Source organism: Haliaeetus albicilla, chromosome 8 (assembly GCF_947461875.1).
Source record: "Haliaeetus albicilla chromosome 8, bHalAlb1.1, whole genome shotgun sequence".
Taxonomy (NCBI): domain Eukaryota; kingdom Metazoa; phylum Chordata; class Aves; order Accipitriformes; family Accipitridae; genus Haliaeetus; species Haliaeetus albicilla.
In genome coordinates, this window is record NC_091490.1 from 33,272,799 (window position 1) to 33,295,254 (window position 22,456).

The 22,456-nt window shown below is 38.1% G+C and overlaps 1 protein-coding gene across 9 annotated transcripts in view; it reads left to right on the top strand.

Moving 5' to 3' along the window:
• RABGAP1L (RAB GTPase activating protein 1 like) overlaps positions 1-22,456 on the top strand; it is a 268,383-nt gene that overhangs the window by 18,383 nt on the left and 227,544 nt on the right. For all 9 annotated transcript variants that reach the window (XM_069789632.1, XM_069789624.1, XM_069789623.1 and 6 more), the window contains 8 exons: positions 4,847-5,014; positions 6,282-6,474; positions 8,284-8,494; positions 10,485-10,659; positions 11,448-11,608; positions 13,941-14,051; positions 20,174-20,240; positions 22,211-22,313. In XM_069789632.1, the coding sequence (XP_069645733.1) occupies positions 4,880-5,014; positions 6,282-6,474; positions 8,284-8,494; positions 10,485-10,659; positions 11,448-11,608; positions 13,941-14,051; positions 20,174-20,240; positions 22,211-22,313 (1,156 nt within the window). In that variant the 5' untranslated portion in view covers positions 4,847-4,879. The remainder of the gene's footprint in view (positions 1-4,846; positions 5,015-6,281; positions 6,475-8,283; positions 8,495-10,484; positions 10,660-11,447; positions 11,609-13,940; positions 14,052-20,173; positions 20,241-22,210; positions 22,314-22,456) is intronic.

The window sequence follows — 22,456 nt, forward strand, 5'->3', positions numbered from 1 at the left end:
AAAGCCTTTTCTGAAATTGTTACTTTAAAACATTTTAATCCTTTTATCATAGTAGGCTTTATTTAGCTGAGTTTAGAAAAATTTCCTCCTGTGTATTTGTTGCTGGGTTTCTGATTTTCTTTTTTTGGTGTGGTATTGTTAATCAAAGTGTGGAGGAAAAATTATCTTCTCTATAGGAAAGAGCATGACTGTTCAAGATACTGGGAAGTATGTACTACTACCACAAGGAAGTAATTTCTACAAAAGAAGTATTTCTTACTGTGAAGAGAAGTCTCAAAGCACAATTTGTTGTCGTCTTTCTGAAGGCATTGTTGGAAGAGCAGTTCTGACTCTTGGCTCTGGTGGTTTAGGAAGTTACCATCTGGTCTGAGGTGTCAGCCCTTGGAGCAGTGTTGGCAGAACAGAAGGTATATTCACACCTTGACCACATTTGTTCATTTGGAACTAAACTGCACTAGCAGCTTAAACTAAGCTGCTGGACTTCATGCAGAAGTAGCTGAGGTGCATTATGTTTGCTGACTTTCCTGTCCCTGACTGTCAACCCCTCTCTGCTGGTTACTGCTCTCCCAGTAACTTTAAACTGATAAAGCAGATGCTAAACCTCTTTCATCAGTATTCTGAGACAGCATTCAGCTCCAGGATTGTCTGCTGCTAACTTCAGGGAATAAACTTAACATGATTGTAGACTGTACAACTGTCTATATGTGCTGACTAATGCAATCAAGAATAAATTCTTACATTCTTAACTTTCAGCTTTTCATCAGGAAGGATGATCAAAAAAATGAGACTTATTTGAGTTTAGTAGTAGGGATCTGTTCTTAGATTTTGTACATGTCTAATAGGTGACACTGTCATTTGTTCTTTAGCTTTTGTAGGAAAAAGGGGAGTTCGAGCGTATAAATCGGTAACAAGTAAAAAAGGAGTAAGTCCTCAACAGGACTAAAGCTAACAACAAAAGGGGAATGACATAACCATCTACTGACTGGAGGTGACTGGAAAGTCCAGAATGCATGTCTCTCTTGTTACTACAGACCAAAAAAAAAACCCTTCAGATGTTCTACTCCTTCCCTTCCCCAAATAACCTTATTGCATGATTCTTTCAGAGACGTTTTTATTCTTTTTACTGCTTTTCCTCAAAAGTGCTTAGCTGAAGTATTAGATCATATGCCTTTATAAGGTAAAAATAGAAACTTTCCCTCTAAGTAGCTTACTACTTAAGATGGTATAAATCGTGGTAATCTTCATGAGACTAAGTCATAGTCTTAAACTCTGACATGAGCTTTACTCAAGATTTTAAATTTGAAAAATGACTTGATCATGATTTTTGGTACTTAGTTTGTCTCTGGCATTAAAAACTTTTTCATCAAAGACTGATCATAAAATACTATGTCTAAAGCTTTTGGTTTCTAAATAGCATGTGACTAGAATGGGGGAGGAAATGAATAGTCTGTTCACTCTGAGATTTTCATTTTTAGTACACACATTTTCCATGAAGGATCTAGAGCACTGTTCTTAATTTGGTTATATGGCAAGTTCTCTAGCATGGACAACAAGAGACTGTCTTAGCAGAAGACCTGAGCGGTTTGTAGACTTGTTCTTGTAACTTTACCTATGTGAGCTGAAGAGTGTAGAACTGCATTCTTCTGTTTGAGGTATTCACTTCCTGAATGTCTGCCCTGTTTGTGTTTTAGTACTAAACTGAAACTAATGTGGCTTTGTTTTGAACTGTAATGGGATAGAGGGCATTCACTTGAATAACACTGATGGCAGGTTGGAGTAGGTGATAATGAAGGGCTGGAATTAAGGATTCTGGGGTGGTAATTTATTCAGCTAACAGTGTTGTGTATGGAAAAAGGTATGTGTCTGCACTGGATATGGTGGTTTAAGCTGATTGTAAAGACAAGCTTGGAGCACACTCTTAGGGACATTAAAGGCCTTGCAACTCAAATGTATTTGCAAGAATGTGTATGGTATGCTTTTAAGTATCTGATCTGAATGAGAAGCTCCGTGCAGTCATCTAATGCTTATAATATTTCCTTTGTCTTTCAGATCAAAATTTAGGAAGTAGGAATTCTCTTAAGCTGCCTTTATCCACATAGGGCAAGAACAAATACTTTGTACATCAGTATGCTTCTCTAGTTGCATGACAGTAATTTTCTTTGGCTTCACAAATGTAACTTTCCCCCTGGTTTTATTATTAAAATACTGCTACAAAAAACTTTTCCTAGTTCACAGTGTGCCTGTCAGTTCTTTGCTGCAGAAAGAACTGGTGATACACTAATGTTAGCAGCTTGCATTTGTCTTTTGGTAATTCATATAGTAGAACCATCTATATTGGAGTTCTGTGTTACTCTCCTGTAAGTAAGCACAAAAAAATAAACTAAATAGACTAAACCACAAAAAATTGTCAAAATAGCATATCTTGTGATCCCTCCTTTCTGCAGATGTGCTAGAAGTAGTGGTGGGGCTTCATCTTTGTCATCTTCAGTAAGTCCAGCAATAGGTATGAGGTGGGAGGGAGAAAGGCTTCTGGTAGAGTAGGTCTTTGGTCCTGATGTGACTGATGGTCATCCTCTGCTGTTTTCTCTGATGGTGGTGTAACTGCAGAGCTAATGATTGCTCAGGATATGCTGTATTTGGGGAACATAATTTTATGTCCTTTCATTGCCTTCAAAGAGTGCTATAACAGTGGACCGTCACTTTTATATTGAGAATTTACTTTGAAATGAATATTCATTTTGAGCTAGACTTGCTGTTTATTGCAAATAATACACAAGCTCTTCAGCAACATTTTTACAACATGACATTTGTTAAAAAATACATGGAGTTAATGAAACTTTATAACATACTTAAAATCTTGTGTATTAAAACTTTGTCTTTCTTTTGCCAGGAAGATCTTTAAAGCAAAGATACTTTAAAAAAAACTGAAACAAAACTTATTCCTGTGGTGAATCCACTACCTAGGCTTGGGTGGAGCTCAGGTTACGTCATCTGTCTGAAAAATGTTCATGCTTAGTCTGGCGATGTGAAAGACAACAGAGAGCGCTAAACTGCTAATCCAAATTTGTAATCACTCTGAATATTATAGTTGTTCTTCAGTGGCTTTTTTATAATGTGAATCTTCTAACAAGTTTTTATGCTATACAAGTCAGTTATCTGAAGAACTTGAGTTCTTTAGTTATTCCTGGATTTCTACATATAATGGCCTCATTGGGTTGATGGGTAAAATTGTGGCTAGGTTAGGGAGAGGGAATATCTTTTTGTAGAGTTGCATGTATAAATGGTTATGACAAAGCCAAATCTTTGAAAAAGCAGAAGTGTGTTGACTGTAGTTTCCAAAGTGATACAAAATATTTTTGTTTTGAAAGTAGTCTAGTTCCCACACTTGGTTTTTGGTCCAAAGTTGCTAAACTGCCTCTTGTGGCTAGCATGCTAAGTGTAAATCCTGTTAATACCTGTTCAGAGTGGTGGTGAACATGTACGTCTTTGTTGTTTTTAAGTGCTGTTTTTGTGGTTCCCTATAGCTAGAGCTAAATTTGCATTCATTTGTTGATCACTTGGTGTTTTGGAACTGTAACTGAGAAGAAAGCGTGGCACAGTTCTGCACCTTGGTATGGGCTGCGAAAGGCAATGTGAAGCTAAACCTGCCCTTGTTCACCAGTCACAGAAGACATTTGGTTGAGCTACCTCTCTTTGGGCACTGTCCAGCTGTGCAAAGGTGACAATAGCAGTTTTTCCCCCGTGCTATATGTGATTCTTCTGAACTCTGAGTCTTAAGCACAATAAATTCCAGCACTTATTTTTCAGGAAACTGAAATGGAAATAGACTGTATCTGGAAGTGCATGCTATTTATAAAGTCTATCTGAAAATATATTTTCTCATTTTTAACACAGAAAATATAAAAACATAGATCCATTTAAAATACAAAAATACTAATATACAGTGTTCTTCATTCTAGCTCTTCATTCCCTAAGGAATCAGGGAAGACATTCTGAATTAACATAGGTGCTACTGTCTTTATTTGGTGGATACCTACAATAGCTGTCCTCATTCTGAAGTGCTAGGAATGGTTTTGGTTCTGTATTTGTATATGAGCTTGTAATGTATAGACTGACCATTGTTTTGCCCTTTTTTTTTTTTGTTTCTAGATTTATTTTTTGCTGTGCAGACAAGGGAAAACTTGTTCTCTATTTCCATAATATTTATAGTTGGTTGTGGTGATTTTGTTTGTTTGTTTATAGTGGTATGGTTAATTTTAACTCTGTTGCAGGTGGTTTCAGAAAAATTTGCTGAGAAGGATGTGATTGTGGTTTAGAATCATCTTTGGCTTCATCACCTGTAGATATAAAGAATAATAAAAACTAACATAATAGATTGGTAAATACGTTTTCAGGTGGAGAGCATACACTTTGATATGCAGTTTTTCGAAAATTAGTCTTCAGGTAACCTGTATTGTCACACAACCTGCATGACACTCTGCATAAGAAATATACCTGTATGAGGGACAACAAAGGGCAGGAATTAGGGAAGTAGTGGGAGCAGACTGGAAGATTAAAAACAGGGGAAGTGGAAGCTCTGAGGTGAACTTCCTTATGTGTTATCTATACACATAGATAACAGCCACTGCTATTAAGTCATAGGATTTTTAAACATGCCCTAAAAATCATACTTGCTATTTAGAAAAAGATTCCTTATACCAATGAAATCAGAGCTTGAGGAATATAGTATAATGCATTCATATAACTTTAAGTATTATATTATTCCACAATAACTTCATATTACACCTATTGACATATTGGTTACAGCTTCAAAACTAATTATTTAATATTTTTCCTTCTTTATTAGGTTCTTGTGGCAGGAGGAGAACACTGACCTAAGATGGAAGTCAAAACATCATTTAGCAAAGCCAGTACGATTCCTGAAACTGTATCCACATTCATTAATGAAGACTTCGTTCTGGTTCATCAGCAGTCTGAGGACACCTCTGGAAAAGATGAAAAACCTCAGCTAAAGGTTTACTATTACTTTATTTTAAATGTGTAGTAGGATTTGTATTGATCAAAAGATTGCAACTTTTGAATATTTAATTAAAGACACCTGTGTGTGCTTGAGGAGACTCTTAGACTGTAATTTTTGTTGTTGCTTATTACCAGTGAAATTAACAGCTCAGATTAAGCAAATCCGTTTAAAAGTGGTAGTTCAGTTTTTCTCTTAATAACTTCTTTGGGGGTCAGCTTTGTTAGTATTCTGTGGATTTATACATTAGTAAAGGACTAAAAAGTTCTTCTCAAAAAATGAGCTTCACATTAAAGCTTGGGAAATACTCTTTATTTAGGGATCAGAGACTCTGAATGTTACCTTAAAAGCACATAATTAGGCTGCATAGAAATAGACCAGAGAGGGTCTCGGGTTTTAGTTTTTAGTTTAGTTTTCCTGCTTAGTGCTACTTTAGGCATGACTAAGACCTTTTCTAAAAGCTTTTTACCTCTAAATAGCAGAATATTTTAGCATTTGGGTATCAGCTGATTGGTTAATTACCAATTTCCCCACTTGAGTTGCAGTAGCTGATTTACTGGTTTTGGTCTGCTTGGAACAATAGGAATTTGTTCCCCTTGAAATGACAATAAGTACTTAGTCTGCAGTTGCATAACTGTTTGGCAGTTATTTACAACCCATGATTTTGGTCGGTATTAAACACTAGTTGCTGCTTTAGTAATTGTGTCTGAAAAGAGGCAGGTAAACTGGAGGTAGAATCCATGATGCAGCTTTATTATTGGCCATGGGGTTTTTTTGGTCTGAAAAACTAGTACTTGTGAAAGGCTGTCGTTTTGGGTTTTATTTTGTTTTTTTCCCTGGAGAATGTGTCTCACTGTTTTCTTGCCATTTCCTTTGACTTGCATCCCTCCTATGTGTGGGACAATTGGTGAAACAACTGAAATGGATTGGATATGACTAAAAGTAAAATTTTCTTTAAGATTAATCTGTAACAAAGTCTGTTGATCTTTGTTCTGAATGGAGGATCAAAACACACAAACATGTTTTAAGAGATATCTGTAGTTTAGATGGATAGTTGTTGGATTAGCAGTGAGAATATGTGCATTATATGTAATGGGATGGGACACTGGACTATATTTGATTTAATTTTGTTAATTCTTCGTGTGTTGTCTTGTTCAGCAAAGTTTCTTAACTTCTGCAACAAGTAAGACTATATGTTTGAAAAATAATAGTGAAAGCAAAACTACAAGTACATTTAAAAAATGTAATCTCCTTCTTCTTACAGGTGTTTTCAAATGGAGATGATCAGCTGGAGAAGGCAATGGAAGAGATACTGAGGGATTCTGAAAAAGACCAGAACAATTTCACTGCTCTCCAAGAAAGTTTCAGTGATGCAAGCAGCCAGGCAGCTGGAGATGGGTCAGCAGGTCAAACAAATCAGCCATCTTTGCACCTTGTTTTAGACCCTTCTACTACAGGTATCGCTAAAGTGCTTCCCCCCTCAATCATATATGGCAGTTTCAAGTTAACCTTAAAATGAACATAAAGCTTTCTGGAGCTTCATTCCAAAACTATACTGGAGAATACCCTGGGGCCTCCTCTCCTTTTCTGATTAGTTGAAGATTATAGACAGGAATAGATTATCGTCAGATTGATACACTGTGCTGCTCTGTCTTAGTCAAGATAATTTTCGTTTTGTCTTCAGCTGAAGATGAGTTAGGACTAAGTATTGTGTAACTTGCTGAATGGACTGTATAGTTGAGGTGGAGATGCTACTGATGGAGTACGAGAAGTTTCAGGGCAGTGTTCATTGACGTTACTAACTGCAAATGAAATATACCCTGAGCAAGCTGATAAACTTTTCAGCTCTGGTTCTATCACCAGGTATCAGTAAAGACAGCTTTAGATTTGATATTTGCTAGAAATGATTGTTGGACTTATCTGGCATTTGAAGTTTTGGTGAAAAAGGGAGGACAGAAAGCTTTTTATGTAAACTATATTGTATATATTTTGTGTAAAATATATTGTAGCTTTTATATATATATATATGGAATGCAAGGCTTTGTCCATCTCTGTGGGCTCTGAATTAGCATTCTTTTTTCCTCAGTAGTATGCAGAGGACTTCTGTGTCATTGTGTCAGATAATTCCCATAGTATCTGTTTGGGAAGTGGAAAAAAAAAAGTTTTTTGTGGTAGAGTAGGATAGAGAGTTTATGCATAATGGAAACACTCTTCTCTTAATTACATGTATGCTGTATTTTTGAGAAACTTGCCTTACTGGCTCCCTGTTTCACGTGCTTCAAACAGAACACAACCATTAGTATGAACGAACAAAGAAATACTTGTAGATACATTCTGCCCCCCCCCCCCCCCCCCCCCGGAATAATGCAATTTTGCAACCTTTATGATGTGTTATGGAAATATTAGGTATAGTAATAAGAAATAGAAATAATAGGGCAGATTGCTTAGAGAGGTTTGGAATGTCTGTCTTTTGGAGATACCAAAACTCAGCTGGACAGGGCCCTGAGTAACCGGATCCAGTTTTGAAACTAGCCCTAATCTAACCTGATCTGTCCTTGAGCAGGAGTTAAAGCTAGATGACCTCTAGAGGTCTTTTTTCCAGCCTAGATTACTCTGGTTCCATACTTAACGAGTTTTTCTTCTACCTCTCTTCTTGTTTCTCAAGTGTCAAAATGCTTTAAAAAAGCCCACCAGAAAACAACAGTAACAGCAAAGCTCCCTCAAGGTCGCCCCTGTCCATAGTAGTGTGATGGTGGAAAAAGAATGCTTCTTTTCTGCTGAGTAGAGGAACAAACAGATAGCCTTTTTCTTTTCTCCAGCTCCCTGATGGTTTCATGCTGTTAATACAGCTATCCCAGGAATGTGAACCACATTTGGTAGTTCTACACAAGCTGCAAAGACATGGGAGAAAAGAGAATTAGAGGCATCTTTATGCAAAATGATGAGTAGGAATTAGAAGGAGGTATAAGCAAACTAAAGAAAAGAATATCTGGGGAATGGAACTTAAAGAAAAATTGTGTTCTAGCACTGCTAAAAAGAATCAAAAGGCAGTTTGTCCCTGTGCCATACTTGGAAACATGCATTAAAATAGGATAGACTTAACGTTAATATTAAGCTGTCAAATGGATTTCTTACCATTGGAGCTGGACTTCTGACTCCCATGTCCATTCTCAGAAAAAGTGGGAGATTTTGATATGGAAATTATTCAGAAAACAATGTGTAAAAATAAAAGCAAATGGTTAAAGAAGTGGTTTCTTCATTTTCAGAAATCTCTGCACCAAGGCCATCTTCTCCCAGTGAACCCCTGGAAGAGGACAGCGTATTGTTTAACAAACTGACTTATTTAGGTTGCACAAAGGTGTCTGCCCCTCGAAATGAACTGGAAGCTCTACATGCCATGGCAAACATGAAATCCTCAAGTCAGGCCCCTTTACCTGTAACGCTTTATGTTCCAAACGTTCCAGAAGGGTCTGTAAGGTAACATACAAATGTTTCTTTTGTTACTTGCACAGACACATAAAAGGTGGATTCTGACTTTGTTACTCACACAGGGAAGTAGAATTGCTGGATTTGTGCCTCATGTTCTTGCAGAAGACAAGTTATTTTTGAGAAATTCCTCTGAAGCAACAAAATGCATGCTTAAATCTAATATGCAGTACACAGTTGGTGGTAGCAGTTGCCATACAGTGTCAACAAAAGCATGTCTTTCTACCTGCATCTGTGTTCAAATATGGTAGTAAGAGATATACTGGAAAGGGAGAGCTGATAATACCTGATTTCTCCCAACTTCCCCAGTCTGTCATCACCTCCAAGGTAAATATGTTGAGACAGTAGTAGTCCTGCTGGCCTTGGGTTAGCTGAAGTTTTAGATTCTTCCAGATATGTTGAGGACTGGAGATGCTAGTCTCTATTTCCAGACATTGCTGTGCTAAAGCCAAGTCTCACCTGTGACTGCCTCATGATGCATATGTGATGATAGTCTCCAGATACCAGCAAACATTTACTTGTGCCATGTGAGAAGAGTCTTCTAATTAGTGGTGAGAGAGTCAAGGGTTGTTAATCAGGGTGCACTAAAGGCATACCTGTAGCAGTCTTGCATCTAGAAGTAGGGAGCATCTCAGTATTCAAGATTTTTATTTTTAAACTCTGATACCAAGATATCTGAAGAGGGTTAGATTTCCTTCCTTTCCTGTGCTCTGCCTATGTATTGACTATCATCTTGCACAGAAAGACAGGAGGACCTTCAAGCATATATATTATTTTCTTCCATTTTTCTTTCTGAACCCAATTTAAGATTGCATTTGACATTATGGCAATATTTCATTTTAGTTAGGAAATTATACTGCATACTTTTATGATGGCACCTGTCACATAGACACGAGGTATTAGGTGTGCTGTACCTATTTTTGTAGCCATTGTGGCCATTCAAGAAGGTTGTTTTGCAAGTGAAATTGCAGAGGACATCATTAAGCACAAGGACTGCCAGAGAATGTGTACAGAACTGTAGAGGTGAATCCATGTGTGATATAATATACATTTAAGTGACATCAGTGTCATCTTTGAGGAGTGTTTCCATTCCTGGTATCTGAACACTTGTCACGTGGGGTTCCATTTAACATGTCCCACCATGTTATGCTGTGTTGCATAACATGTATGTGTATGCATGTGTATGCATGTTATACCAAGAGTATGCTGAATCCTCTTGGCTTTTCTTGCCTGTAGAAGATTAGTCCTTTATTTTTATTGTTACAGACTTGGGATTCTATTCCTGGTAACTAATGTTTATTCACCCTTGATGTGAATGTGCATATGGATAAGTAGCGAAAAGACAGAGGAGAACTGTGTAGCTCTATTATTCTTTAAAACTCACTGTCTAGTAGTCCATTCTGAGACCACCCCCCCTGTTATCATCTTTAAAGTTTCTGAAATATTCTTTGGGTTCTGAGTGTGAGAAGAATTTAAAATTTTGTATGAGCCCTTAGATCTGCAATTAATATTCACTTGAACATGACAGCAAGCATTTGCTAAGCTATATAGTCCTGTAGATTCTGAATGAATAATTTTTTCTTAAACAGATTGAAAATCTTTTCTAATGTTGAATTTTCTTTGATCTTTGTATGCAAATTGCATTTTTACAGTTTCTGTGGTTTCTACATTTCTACTCTTGTGTTTTTCATGAACAATTGCAGAGCAGTGATGGTAATTTTTATTGAATGATATAGAGGTACTATATTTGTCTATATTATGGAGTATAAAAGAAATTAAGCCAATGTTAGAAGCAGAAACATTTACATCTTAAATTTGGAAAGCCTGACATTTCTGTTCTTACTGCCTACCTTGTGTACTTGAATTTAGTAGTAATTACAGTTTAGATATTGGTTTAGCTAATTGCAGAAAAGCCTTTTAGGTAGTCCTGTTTGTTTTACTGACCTTTTTCTTTGATCTTCCCTGTTCCTTTCCTTGACAGAATAATAGATCAATCAAGCAATGTGGAGATAGCCTCTTTTCCAATCTATAAGGTGTTGTTTTGTGTCCGTGGACAAAATGGGACTTCAGAGAGTGACTGTTTTGCATTTACTGAAAGCAGCTGTGGAACAGAAGAGTTCCAGATTCATGTTTTCTCCTGTGAGATTAAAGAGGCAGTAAGTATTAAAAGTTGTACAGTGACTGGTAAAAAGGATACAAGCAGCATTTTAAGTTATTCCAGATGTGGAAATGGTATATAGTGACTTGAAAAATATGTTAACACATATATAATGAGTTTCATAGAATGTGCAGCTAGTCATACATGAATATTATTATAATTGAATTTTTTTTTCTTTTAGTATTTCAATAAAATTCCAAAGTGCACTGTAATGGGAGGATTTAGCCTAAGACAAGTGTTCTGTTTTTCAGACCTCATCTGGGTAGGTTTCAGGCTAAAGTTGCAGTGTAGACCTCGTGAGTTACAAAGAATCATTTTGCAGTACTCTGCCCTAGATATTTTAGGAAGAACTACATGATAGTTTGGGAGAAAAGGATTTTCTAGGGTGGAAAAATAGAGATTAAAAAAGAAGAAATCTCCTTGTTTTTTGACATCTGCAAGAGCAAGCTGTAAGTTGTGTTGTTAAATACACAACCTGAAAAGTACATTATTCAGGTCCTCTAATGAGTTGCATTCCTAATCTTGTAATACATATATCTTAACTTACTGAGCATTACATAAGCAGTGAACGTGACATGAATGGAAATAGGAGATGATGTTACTGAATTTGCTTGGTTATTCAACACCTGACCTGAATGTTTTGTGTTATATGAGGCATGCTTTGTGTTCAATATAAGAGGCAAGTGACTGTAATTCCGTGACCTTCAAAACCACATCACGATACCCCATTAAAAATACTCTTTTATTTTTTTTTTTTAAACTATTAATTCTTTTGCTTTTCTGCAGGTCAGCCGAATTTTATATAGTTTCTCAACAGCATTCAAACGTTCTTCCAAACAAGCATCTGATCATGTGAAGGACTTTGTTCTTCCTACTCCAGATAGTGATGTGTACACTTTCAGTGTTTCCTTAGAAGTCAAAGAAGATGATGGAAAAGGAAATTTTAGGTAATCTGAATGGAAAGGGAAAAGTAGAAATCTCTTTGAAAAAGTATATAGCTGCTTGCAGAATGCACAGCTACTATGTTGCAGTAAAATTGATTTGGCCTCTTTTCATAAGTAGACTTGTTATAAAAAGGAAGCTATTGCTTTGCTTTTACAGTTTTCTTCTCTGTATCTTTTCTGTAAAAAGATGAAAAATCAGGATGTTAGTTTATTTTAAATATGTGATTTCTAGTAGGGATGCTCAAGATAGGCCTGTGTAAATGGAAAAGATAGTAGGAAGCTTGTTAAAAACTTGATCCAAACCAATTTTCTTGAGTAAATACCATCTAGTAGTCATTCTTTTTTTTTTTTTTTTCAAATTTAAAATAAGCTAATGAATTCCAAATTTATTGAAGATTTAGAGAAGTTTACATTTTCTAAGCATTACAGGGGAGCAAAGTATTTTTTGCCTAACAGTTAATTACAAGATTTTTTGGAATGGAAGAAAGAGTTGATCCTGAGTTAATTCTGTGAAAATGTCCTATTTATTTTTTGCTTCATAGCCAATATATAGCATATTTTCTATAATTTTAAAACCCCAAATACCCCATGCTTTTTTGTATATGTTTGTCTGATAAATCCCCCAGACCGCATACTAAGTGTGTGTATTGGCTTTGTGTGGCAAGGTTTTGGTAGCGGGGGAGGTTACAGGGGTGGCTTCTGTAAGAAGCTGCTGGAAGCTTCCCCTGTGTGCGTCAGAGCCCATACCAGCCGGCTCTGAGATGGACCCGCCGCCGGCCAAGGCCGAGCCAATCAGCAATAGTGGTAACACCTCTGGGATAACATTTTTAAGAAGGAAAAAAAAAGTTGGGACAGATGGAAAATGGCAGCCAGAGAGAGGAGTGAGAACATGTAAGAGAAACAACCCTGCAGACACCAAGATCAGTGAAGAAGGAGGGGGAGGAGGTGCTCCAGGTGCCGGAGCAGAGATTCCCCTGCAGCCCGTGGTGAAGACCATGGTGAGGCAGGCTGTCCCCCTGTAGTCCATGGAGGTCCACGGTGGAGCAGATATCTACCTGCAGCCTGGGGAGGACCCCACACCGGAGCAGGTGGATTCCCAAAGGAGGCTGTGACCCCGTGGGAACCTCGCGCTGGAGCAGGCTCCTGGCAGGACCTGTGGATCTGTGGAGAGGAGCCCATGGAGCAGGTTTTCTGGCAGGACTTGTGACCCCATGGGGGACCCACGCTGGAGCAGTGTGCTCCTGAAGGACTGTACACCGTGGAAAGGACCCATGCTGGAGCAGTTCGTGAAGAACTGCAGCCCGTGGGAAGGACCCACGTTGGAGAAGTTTGTGGAGGACCGCCTCCCGTGGGAGGGACCCCACGCTGGAGCAGGGGAAGAGTGTGATGAGTCCTGCCCCTGAGGAGGATGAAGCGGCAGAAAATAACGTGTGATGAACTGACTGTAAACCCTATTCCCCATCCCCCGTGCTGCTGGGGGGGGCTGGCAGAGAATCCGGGAGTGAAGTTGTGCCTGGGAAGAAGGGAGGGGTGGAGGGAAGGTGTTCTGAGATTTGGTTTTATTTCTCATTACCCTACTCTGGTTGATTTGTAATAAATTGAGTTAATTTTCCCCAAGCTGAGTCTGTTTTGCCCATGATGGTAATTGGTGAGTGATCTCTCCTGTCCTTATCTTGACCCACAACCTCTTTGTTATATTTTCTCTCCCCTGTCCAGCTGAGGAGGGGGAGTGATAGAATGGCTTTGGTGGGCACCTGGCATCCACGAGGTGCCACCTGGCCTGCAAAAGGTAGCGGGATCGATGCCCGCATTCTCCACCAAAAAGACTGTGGTGGGTTGACCCTGGCTGGATGCCAGGTGCCCACCAAAGCCGTTCTATCACTCCCCCTCCTCAGCTGGACAGGGGAGAGAAAATACTCCTCTCTCTGGCTGCCGTTTTCCATCTGTCCCAACTTTTTTTTCCTTCTTAAATATGTTATCACAGAGGCGTTACCACTATTGCTGATTGGCTCGGCCTTGGCCAGCGGCGGATCTGTCTCAGAGCCGGCTGGTATGGGCTCTGACGCACACAGGGGAAGCTTCCAGCAGCTTCTTACAGAAGCCACCCCTGCAACCTCCCCCGCTACCAAAACCTTGCCACACAAAGCCAATACAGTGTGAGCCTATGGTCTGTTTTTCTTCAGTGCTGGTTTATTAACTTGTGAATAGAGGAAGAGGACCTCTCTCAAATGAGTTGAGCCATTAACAGTGTAAGTGGGCTGCTACTCTCTTTTCTGTATTTCATAGTTAATATTCTATATCTGTGCTAAAGAAACTTGTTTTTTTATTCTTTTAGCCCTGTGCCAAAGGATAGAGAGAAATTGTATTTCAAGCTTAAACAGGGAATTGAGAAGAAAGTGGTGATTACAGTTCAGCAGCTCTCAAACAAAGAACTGGCCATTGAAAGGTAAGATTCTTATAAAAATAATGCAGGTTAAGGTTTTGAGAGAACAGTATTTAATGTATTTTTCCTTGGCTGTGCAAGTTATGTGACAGAAAAAAAATAACAATAACACAGAAAGTATTATTGCACAATGTAATTAATTTGTAGGTGCGCAGTTCAGTTTTAAATTTCTTTTGAAGTATTTTGTGATTTTTAGGTGAAAACAAGAAACATAGCCTGTAATACTCAACCATCCTTGTTTTTTTGCCTTTTAATTGTCTTTTTGAAGTGGTGTTAGGATACTTATGACATTCAAATACTTTTGACTTTGCTTTCTGTTTTTTTTAAGTAGTGCAAACACATGCATTTATTGTAATCCTGCATTACCAGCATCTCACTGTTTAGTAAAAGTAACTGAGCTATGTTAGACCTTGGAGCATATTAATCTGTTAGATCAATGTACTGGGACACTACAAGTTTGGATTCAACCTGCTGGTTAGAAGCAGCAATCTTCTGGTGGAGTCTTCAAGACTCCCTAACTCTAAGCTAGGATTCCTTTGTAGTTTTGTTGATAATATGATTCTAATGTTTATCTTCAAGTGATGGTGAAGAGCTTGGGAATGGTTCATGATTTGAGTTTTATTTCCTGGAAATTAAATGAGGGGGATCCCTTTTGGACAGTATAATCTGACCTTTTGTGCGAAGCATTTGCACAATAGGTGGACCATGCATGTGAAGAATAACTGTTAGTTACTGTGTTCATTAGCAGTAGACTCTTGTTACTGCAGTACTAGTAGGTATTGTATTAGTTGAAATTAGGAAATTCCTTCTCAATAGCTCAATTTTTAAGAATAGCAAACGCCACCAGATGGCAATCTTATCAAAAGAGTAACAATAGGAGAATTCAATTTTAGTGAAAAGGGAATTCAAGATAACAGGCGAAGCAAGAAAAAAGCCCCACCACCCTCCCAAAACCTAAGATTGATCTCTTGACTTGCTTTCAAGCTCTTATTTAAAAAATGAAACTAAAATTTTAGACAAGGAATGTATAGCAGAATTTTTTATCATCATTCTGTTGTGTTATAAAATTGTGCTTTTGCTACTCACTGGCTTAAAAAACCCCCGCCCTATTTTCAATATATTTTTAATTTAAATAATTTTGGCTTCAGAATTCAATGAATGATGAAGTTTTTAAGCATTTCTGAATACCATTTGATTGTTGGTGTCGTTCCCCCCCCAAAGTAAAGCTACCTTTCTTAGAAATCAGCTTTTATTTTGATGTTGTTTAAGCTATTCAGTTAGGATGTTATTTTTACCACCCCAAGCTTTGCTGATTAAAAAATTATTTAATTGACATGACACACAGGCTTGTAAGTAATTTTATGTACTTACCCTGCATAATAACCAGTATAAAAGATCAATAGCTAGAAGCTCAGACAGTGAGCTTCTAAGCAATGTAATGTGTCTTCAAAAGTATTTCTAAGTGGAAATTATAATGAAAAAAATGTTGTTCCTAAATAAATTTGGTCTCTGGTCTAAAGAGTTCAAGAATCTTTCTTCATGGTCTCAGAAGAGTAAACCTGGTATCATTTGGAGAAACTTGCCACCTCCTGGTGTACAGATAGGGCCTATGGCTGGTTTAGGTTGATAGAGTAGGTTACTCTCAGTTGAGTTACTTTTGCCCTTCCTACCTTTTGTGGCCTGATTGACCTGGGTTTTGCCTGTTTTTATCTAGGTCAAAGCAGGTAAAAAAATTATGTTCATTCTTGTCTGCCAGGTTTGAGTCATGTGTGGCACTACATAGATTCAGTCCCACAGTGTGGGATTGTAGCGTTCGCCACATATCAAGGTGCTGCGATTAGATCACTGGTCGGCCCGGACCAGGGAAAGAGACAGATAACACACACAGTGTGAGCGCCAACTTCCGCCTTTTATTGCGCAGTCAATTCCTTTTATACTAACAAGGGTAGGCGGGATTACAGACACATCATAAGGCTGCGACTAACCCTCTAACTTTCCGTGACATCGCGAGATCTTCCGAACGCCGAACCCTACATCTCTCCCCTCCCTATGACGAGTTGGCTTCTATTGTTATGAACAATTCCACACCAAGAAATAACTATGTAAAGTACTATGAGTATAAACATATCTCTACAACTAAGTTGAAACACTATCTTAAACACCCGTAAATGTCCCATTTACCCTGCAGAACAAAAAGCTCCTTTACAGAAATTCACACAAGAGGTAGATTGAAAGTTAAGGCTTGGAAAGAATTACTTCTATTACTCTATAAAGTTTATCGTTGGTGCGCTGATGTTAAGGCTTAATGTCTGAGGCACCTGGATTCCTGGCTGCGAGCTCTGACAGCCGGATCCCATAAAGGCACGTATTGATGGACTCCGAGAGGGACGTCATCCAGATACACATCAGGGTCCCCCAGTTGGCTTTGCATCCACTGCCAGAAATTTGTAGTGGATACCCAAGGTGTCACAAGCCAGGAAAGGATGACAGCGATCTGTAAGGAAAAACACTCAAACACTACGAGGTTAGGGCAGGACGAATCATACGACTAGGAACCCATTTCAGTAGCCCTTCAGGTGTCTGTACACAGGCATACCCTCGCCCGAGACAACGCAGCTCAAACGGCCCTTCCCATTGGCGTGTCTGAAAGTCACGCATGCGGACCAACGGGTAGGGACCTTTCTCTTCCGTGTTCGTAAAGTGTCGTTGCGCCGCCGTCTCTTCCAGATCCCCTCGAACTGTCTGATTTAATGAAGTTAACGCAGTCAACAGAAGAAGCTGTGTACGGAGAGCAGGTGTGTTATCTTGTAACCAGGAGGGCTCCTCCTGCTCCCCCTCCCTAAGCCGATCGAGTAAGGTCTTTAAAGTTCGATGTGCTCGTTCTACAATGGCCTGGTCGGTGCTATTATAAGGGATGCCATTTTTACTTATACAATACTCTAACTGGTACAATACCCCGTTTCACGCGACACTATCTTATTCTCTATTGGCTGCGCAAACTCCTTCACGAGGTGTTCAGCAGTTACTGATCTCATTCTTCAGCATCCAGGTGTTGTTTGTCAGGCTCTTCTTATCTTCCTTTTTCCCAGCGTACAAGGATACAGCGTCCTTGTCTGCTCCAGTATTTTGTAAACTTATGCTTCGTTCCCACATAACGGCTGGATTGCTCACATGCCTTCGCCCAGCCAAGAAATCCTCAACATGGGATATCAAGTCTCAGTTGTTTACAGAATTCCAGAAGAAAATTCTGGTTAATGATTGGGGTCTTTAAGAAAGTTGTTCTGAAGAGTGAAATAGTCTTTCATTCTGACAAATGAGAGGATTGACTCTGTTCCTAATAGAGTAGTGTTTAAATACAGTATGCTACCAGTTGTACAGCAGAGTTAATACCAAGTTATGTAGGTATAGTTTAGGTTAAAGTCTAGATGGTGTCCTTAGAACTGATTTACAGAATATTGGTTGGTTGCTCAGTAGTACTGGAAACTCTTAAAGATCATGTTATCATGTTAACTTAATACCATCAGCCTTATCCATGGGTACCATTTGTATTTATATAAATGGAAATATATATTAGTGAACAATAATTTCAGGTCTTCTTCTGCAGGTCTAGAAACCAGCTGAATTTAAACAGAGTAGTGCACTTGCACATAGCCACTTGGTAGCCAGCTGTAAGTGCAGAAAACCCGTGTCAGAAGTGGCAAGACTGGGGCCCACGGCCTGTGCAGGTCATTTTGAATCCTGTGTGTGTGGTTCAGCCTCCTCAAATTGGAGGCTGAATGTGTTGACAACTGTTTGTGTAAAATCTAGCTCCTCTGCAAATGAGGGTCCTGAACTCATCTGAACTCATTTTGTTCTTTGAACTTAGTGGGAAGAGAAGCCCTGATTCTTCTAGTAGCAGGATGCTGCCAGTCATCATAAGTATCTGCTTCTGTGAGAGGCAGGGGTTACTTGTTCCAGACGCCCACTCTTTGGAAGCATACTTCCCAAAAATTTTGGCTGGCACACATCAGAGCTTGTGTACATCTGAGAGATGCACAGCAAGATCTAGGATCTGTGAGCTGTTGTCTTTGAAAAGCACAGATATTTTGCCTGCCTCTGAATCTTAGCCTTACAGTTTTCTTTAGCAGATGTACCAGAAGCTAGTGACCGCTCTACTATTATAAATTATAGCCCTCACAGCTATTTCTACCCCAGGAACAAAAAGCACTAAGTTGGTCTACTGTAACATTCTGCCTGGTCTAATTAGTCTTGCAGAGAAACCTGCTTGTATGGTTAAATATAAGTCCTAGCATCCTAGCTACCTTGGTTGCTTTACGTGGCACTGCGTTATGTTGTATGGATGAATCAAAATTGTTGTCTACTGTTTTATTTCCCACTTTGATATTTAAGATTCTAGTAGCAAAGAGTACGGAGAAGGAAAAATACAATTGTGAATGTAAGTTACTGTTTAAGTCTAATGAGGCGGAAAATGAAAATCATATACCCAAACATAATAGGGGCAAACTTACTAGATGGTGTAGTAATTGCATATCTTAAGACTTTTATGGTTAATAGCATTATTGAAATGATAGTTGCTATTATATATCTGTTCATGATAGAGTGTGCTTGCCTGAAAGCTGTGAAACTAGTCTATCTTCATTGCTAACCTGTGAATGTTCAAATAATCTCTTACAATTTATGTTTGCTGAAAAATCTAGATTTTCGTTTGGATAAGTGGGTTGCCCAGATGACAGACATTTGTTCAGAGTTAAGGAGGGGAATGGGGGGCTCCTCCTGGTGCATTCAAATAGCTGGTGGAAGGGTATGGGGGAGATGGAGCCAGACTCTTCTTGGAGGTGTAAAGTGGTAGGATTAGAGTCAATGGACACAAGTTCCAATTTCACTGGAAATGCCACTGTTGAATTAGGCCAGTTGTTGTCAATACAAAGGGTGTTGCGCATTGGAACAGGTTGCCAAAAGAGATCATTAATTCTCTGTCCTTGGAGATGCTCAGAGCTTGACTTAACAAAGCCCTGGGCAACCTAATTCAAGTTGGTCCTCTTTTGAGTAGAGCTTTGGGTCAGATTGCCTGTAGAGACTGCTTCTGGTTTACATTGTTCTGAGAGTCAGCAATAAAAAGTGGTATGTCTGATTATCAGAGAATTGAGCTGTACACAATAAAAATTCTCAAAACAAAACCCTCTGAAATATGACCCGTTTTCTGTAACATTTCATGATGCAGTAGCTTTCAAGGGTGGTTGGTTGTTTTGGGTTTTTTTTGTTTTTTTTTTTCTTCATTTGACATCTAACAATTTTAAAAGTCTGTGGAAAACGGCTTGTGGCTTATGTTACAAATACATAGTTCTGTTGGGTATTTTTTTATTCATAATGGAGTATGTTCGAAGGAGAGAAAGATAAAGATGATTTGCAGAAACTTCAGACCTGGATTTGTGCCTTCAATATTCAGCAAGTTTGAAAGTATGAATGTTTTAAGAATTTCTTTTTTTTTTTTTCTCTTAAAAAATATCAAGAACATTTTCTTGTTAAGTGATTCGATGAAAATTCTGGAATTCAAGGCCCTGTATAATATAGAAATTAAGTTTAAAAAAAATTAAAGAATGAAAGTCTAAAAATTGAGCAAACTGTTTGGTTTTTTTAAGAGCCCATGATACTACATGCTGTTTTACACCAGTGACATTATGGGTGATAGAATGGGTGAATTTGTAACTTTTCGTGTGATTGTATGAAAACAATTTTTAAAGCGGACTGGGGAGAGGGTGAATTTCTTCTTGTCAATCTCCATCACTAATGTGTAGGGATTGTTGGTATCTTTAAGCTCGATATTCTAAGTTGTCTTTAAGAATAATGGATTGTTCGCAGGTCAGACACTAATTTCTGTCATCTTCATTCTGGAAAATAATTTCATTGTCATTTCTACAATATATATTTTGATGTCTCCTGAGCGTTGCCATAACACTAACAAAAATTGCTAAGAAAGGTTTTCTTTAAATTAGAAGCAGTAGGTGGCTGTGCCATTATGTTCAAGAAAATAGTGTTGTATTTTGAAAAGCTAATATCTACTTATCTTTTTTCTTTTCTTTTTTTTTTTTCTTTTCTTTTTTTTTTTTTTTAAATGAACTTCACAGATGCTTTGGGATGCTACTAAGCCCTGGACGAAATGTGAAGAACAGTGACATGCATTTGCTAGACATGGTAATACTTAGCTCTAATAACTTTAAGTTTAGTAAGATAGAGGTGATTTAAAAAAAAGCAAACAAAATCCAACAAATCAAACCTCTCATCTGTTTGGTTTTGTTTGTTTGTTGTTTCTTAAATTCTGGGGTTTATATCTTCAAACTAGAAACAAACTTGTTACATACAATGGACAAAACATTTCAATTAATGTCAAAATATGTGGCATCTGTATTTTGTTCAACTGGTGAAGCACCGATTAGGTCAGCTGACAACTGGTTGTTAAAAAAACCTAAGCTTTCTGTATTGTGTTAAGCATCTTGCCTAAAAATTTAGAGCAAATAATTATTTTTATATTTGGGTGGTGTTGAAGTGGTCTTATTTTTCCAAGGCACTGAAAACTTTGCCTTTATTTGCTTCATGTGAATTTAAATTCTTGCTCAGAGTTTTAAGTATTCACTTGTCTTCTACAATCTTTTCTTATGACTTGCTTTTAAGAGAACTACAAAATAGTATGATACTTTCTGTGATAATATCAATTTACTTTCACACTGTGGATAAGAATACAACCATTTTCCAAGTCAAGAAGTGCTTGAGTTAAACCAATCAGACATTTTTTGTCTATACAGTTATCCCAGTTTTGCCTAGTCCATTTCTTTACTCAGGTTGATGATTCTAGCTATCAGTATTTAGTTCTCGTGTCAGACTCTTTTATTTGCCTGTTTGTATCTTCTAGCTCATTTTTTCTGGTTTTATTTGCTGACATTAGTTCCACTTTTCCATTTTTATTATTTGATTAGAAAATTGAATAAATTACAGTCAGTTATAGAGCCTAACGAATTGGCTTCTATTAATCTGCATGACGCCTTTTGGCTGTATGGACTATATACTTGAATTCCTGTCTTTAGTCCACCTGTAATTCCGTTTACATTTATGTTCCAAGTACATTTAACTGCTGGATGTAATGACTTATTAGTTCATTTCTGGGCTATAGGATATACGTAGGAATTTGTGTTTTCCTTTCAACCCCCTTTCTCCCTGTTTAAATCTGGAGAACTTGGTCACTCTTATTGCTCTACCACAAATTGGATTGCAGAGTAGGAATGTCAGTCTCCTGTCATCTATAAAGAGGCTACCATACAGGCCTGTTGGATCCATAGGAACTGTCCCAGAAAACTTCAGGAAACATGTACTTGCCTCATTCTAGTAATAGCTTGTACGTGCAGGTCATGTACTCTGATTATTCCTAGTAGGTCTATAAGAAATATTTGTAGAAGTAACAGATGTATAGCATGAGATTATTTTAAGCAGATATAGAGGTATTGCTGTTAGTATTAACTTTATCATATGTGGCTGTTTTGACTTTATTTGCGTAGTATCCTGAAATGTGTCTCTTTAATTCTCAAGTTCCTACGGACTGGAATTCCAGTTCATTGACATACTTACAAATGTAAGTCCATGCCTGAGCAACTCAGGGAAAAATCTGGCAGAGGTGTAATTATGGATTGGGAAAAAAATTGGACTGACCTTTGGGTTGAAGTTGTTAAGGTCTTACTCTGTTAAGATGTTTTTGCTTGTTCGTTTGTTTGTTTTTGTGGATCATTTCTGTGTATGCTGTGGGGCTAGTTTAATTTTATGAAGTCTTTTGTAACTCATCCTCTCCTAACAATCATCTCAGCTGCTCAGAAAGTAGAGTGGCAGACCTCTCACCATGCTTGCATGCTTGTAATAAGCATTAAAAAAATATGTTGATAAACTATCTTGTCTTTGGTTTCTTGTATAATGTTTCTCTTCTAATGTTTCTTCTTTCTCTCCCATTTCCCTATAGCCTTTCTCAATCCATTATTTCATATTCTTTATTTAGACTGTGTTCTCTAGAGCAAACACAGTCTTATTCTGAAGTTCCTAGAACTATTCTCCCCTCCCCCCCACTTAATTTCTTTGATCTCAAACCATGACTCTGATAGAATCCTGTATGTTTTTATTTTTAGGAATCCATGGGAAAGAGTTCTGATGGGAAGGCTTATGTAATTACTGGAATGTGGAATCCTAACGCACCCATGTTTCTAGTACTTAATGAGGAAACTCCGAAAGGTAATTTAGTCTAATTTGTAAGTTTGTTTTACCTGATGTGGGTTTGGTGCATGTGTTTTCTCCTGCGAATCATGGTGCATCTGTCTCAGTACATATACCATTATGTTCCAAGAGTCTGTGGCTAGGAACTTTTCTGTATAAAC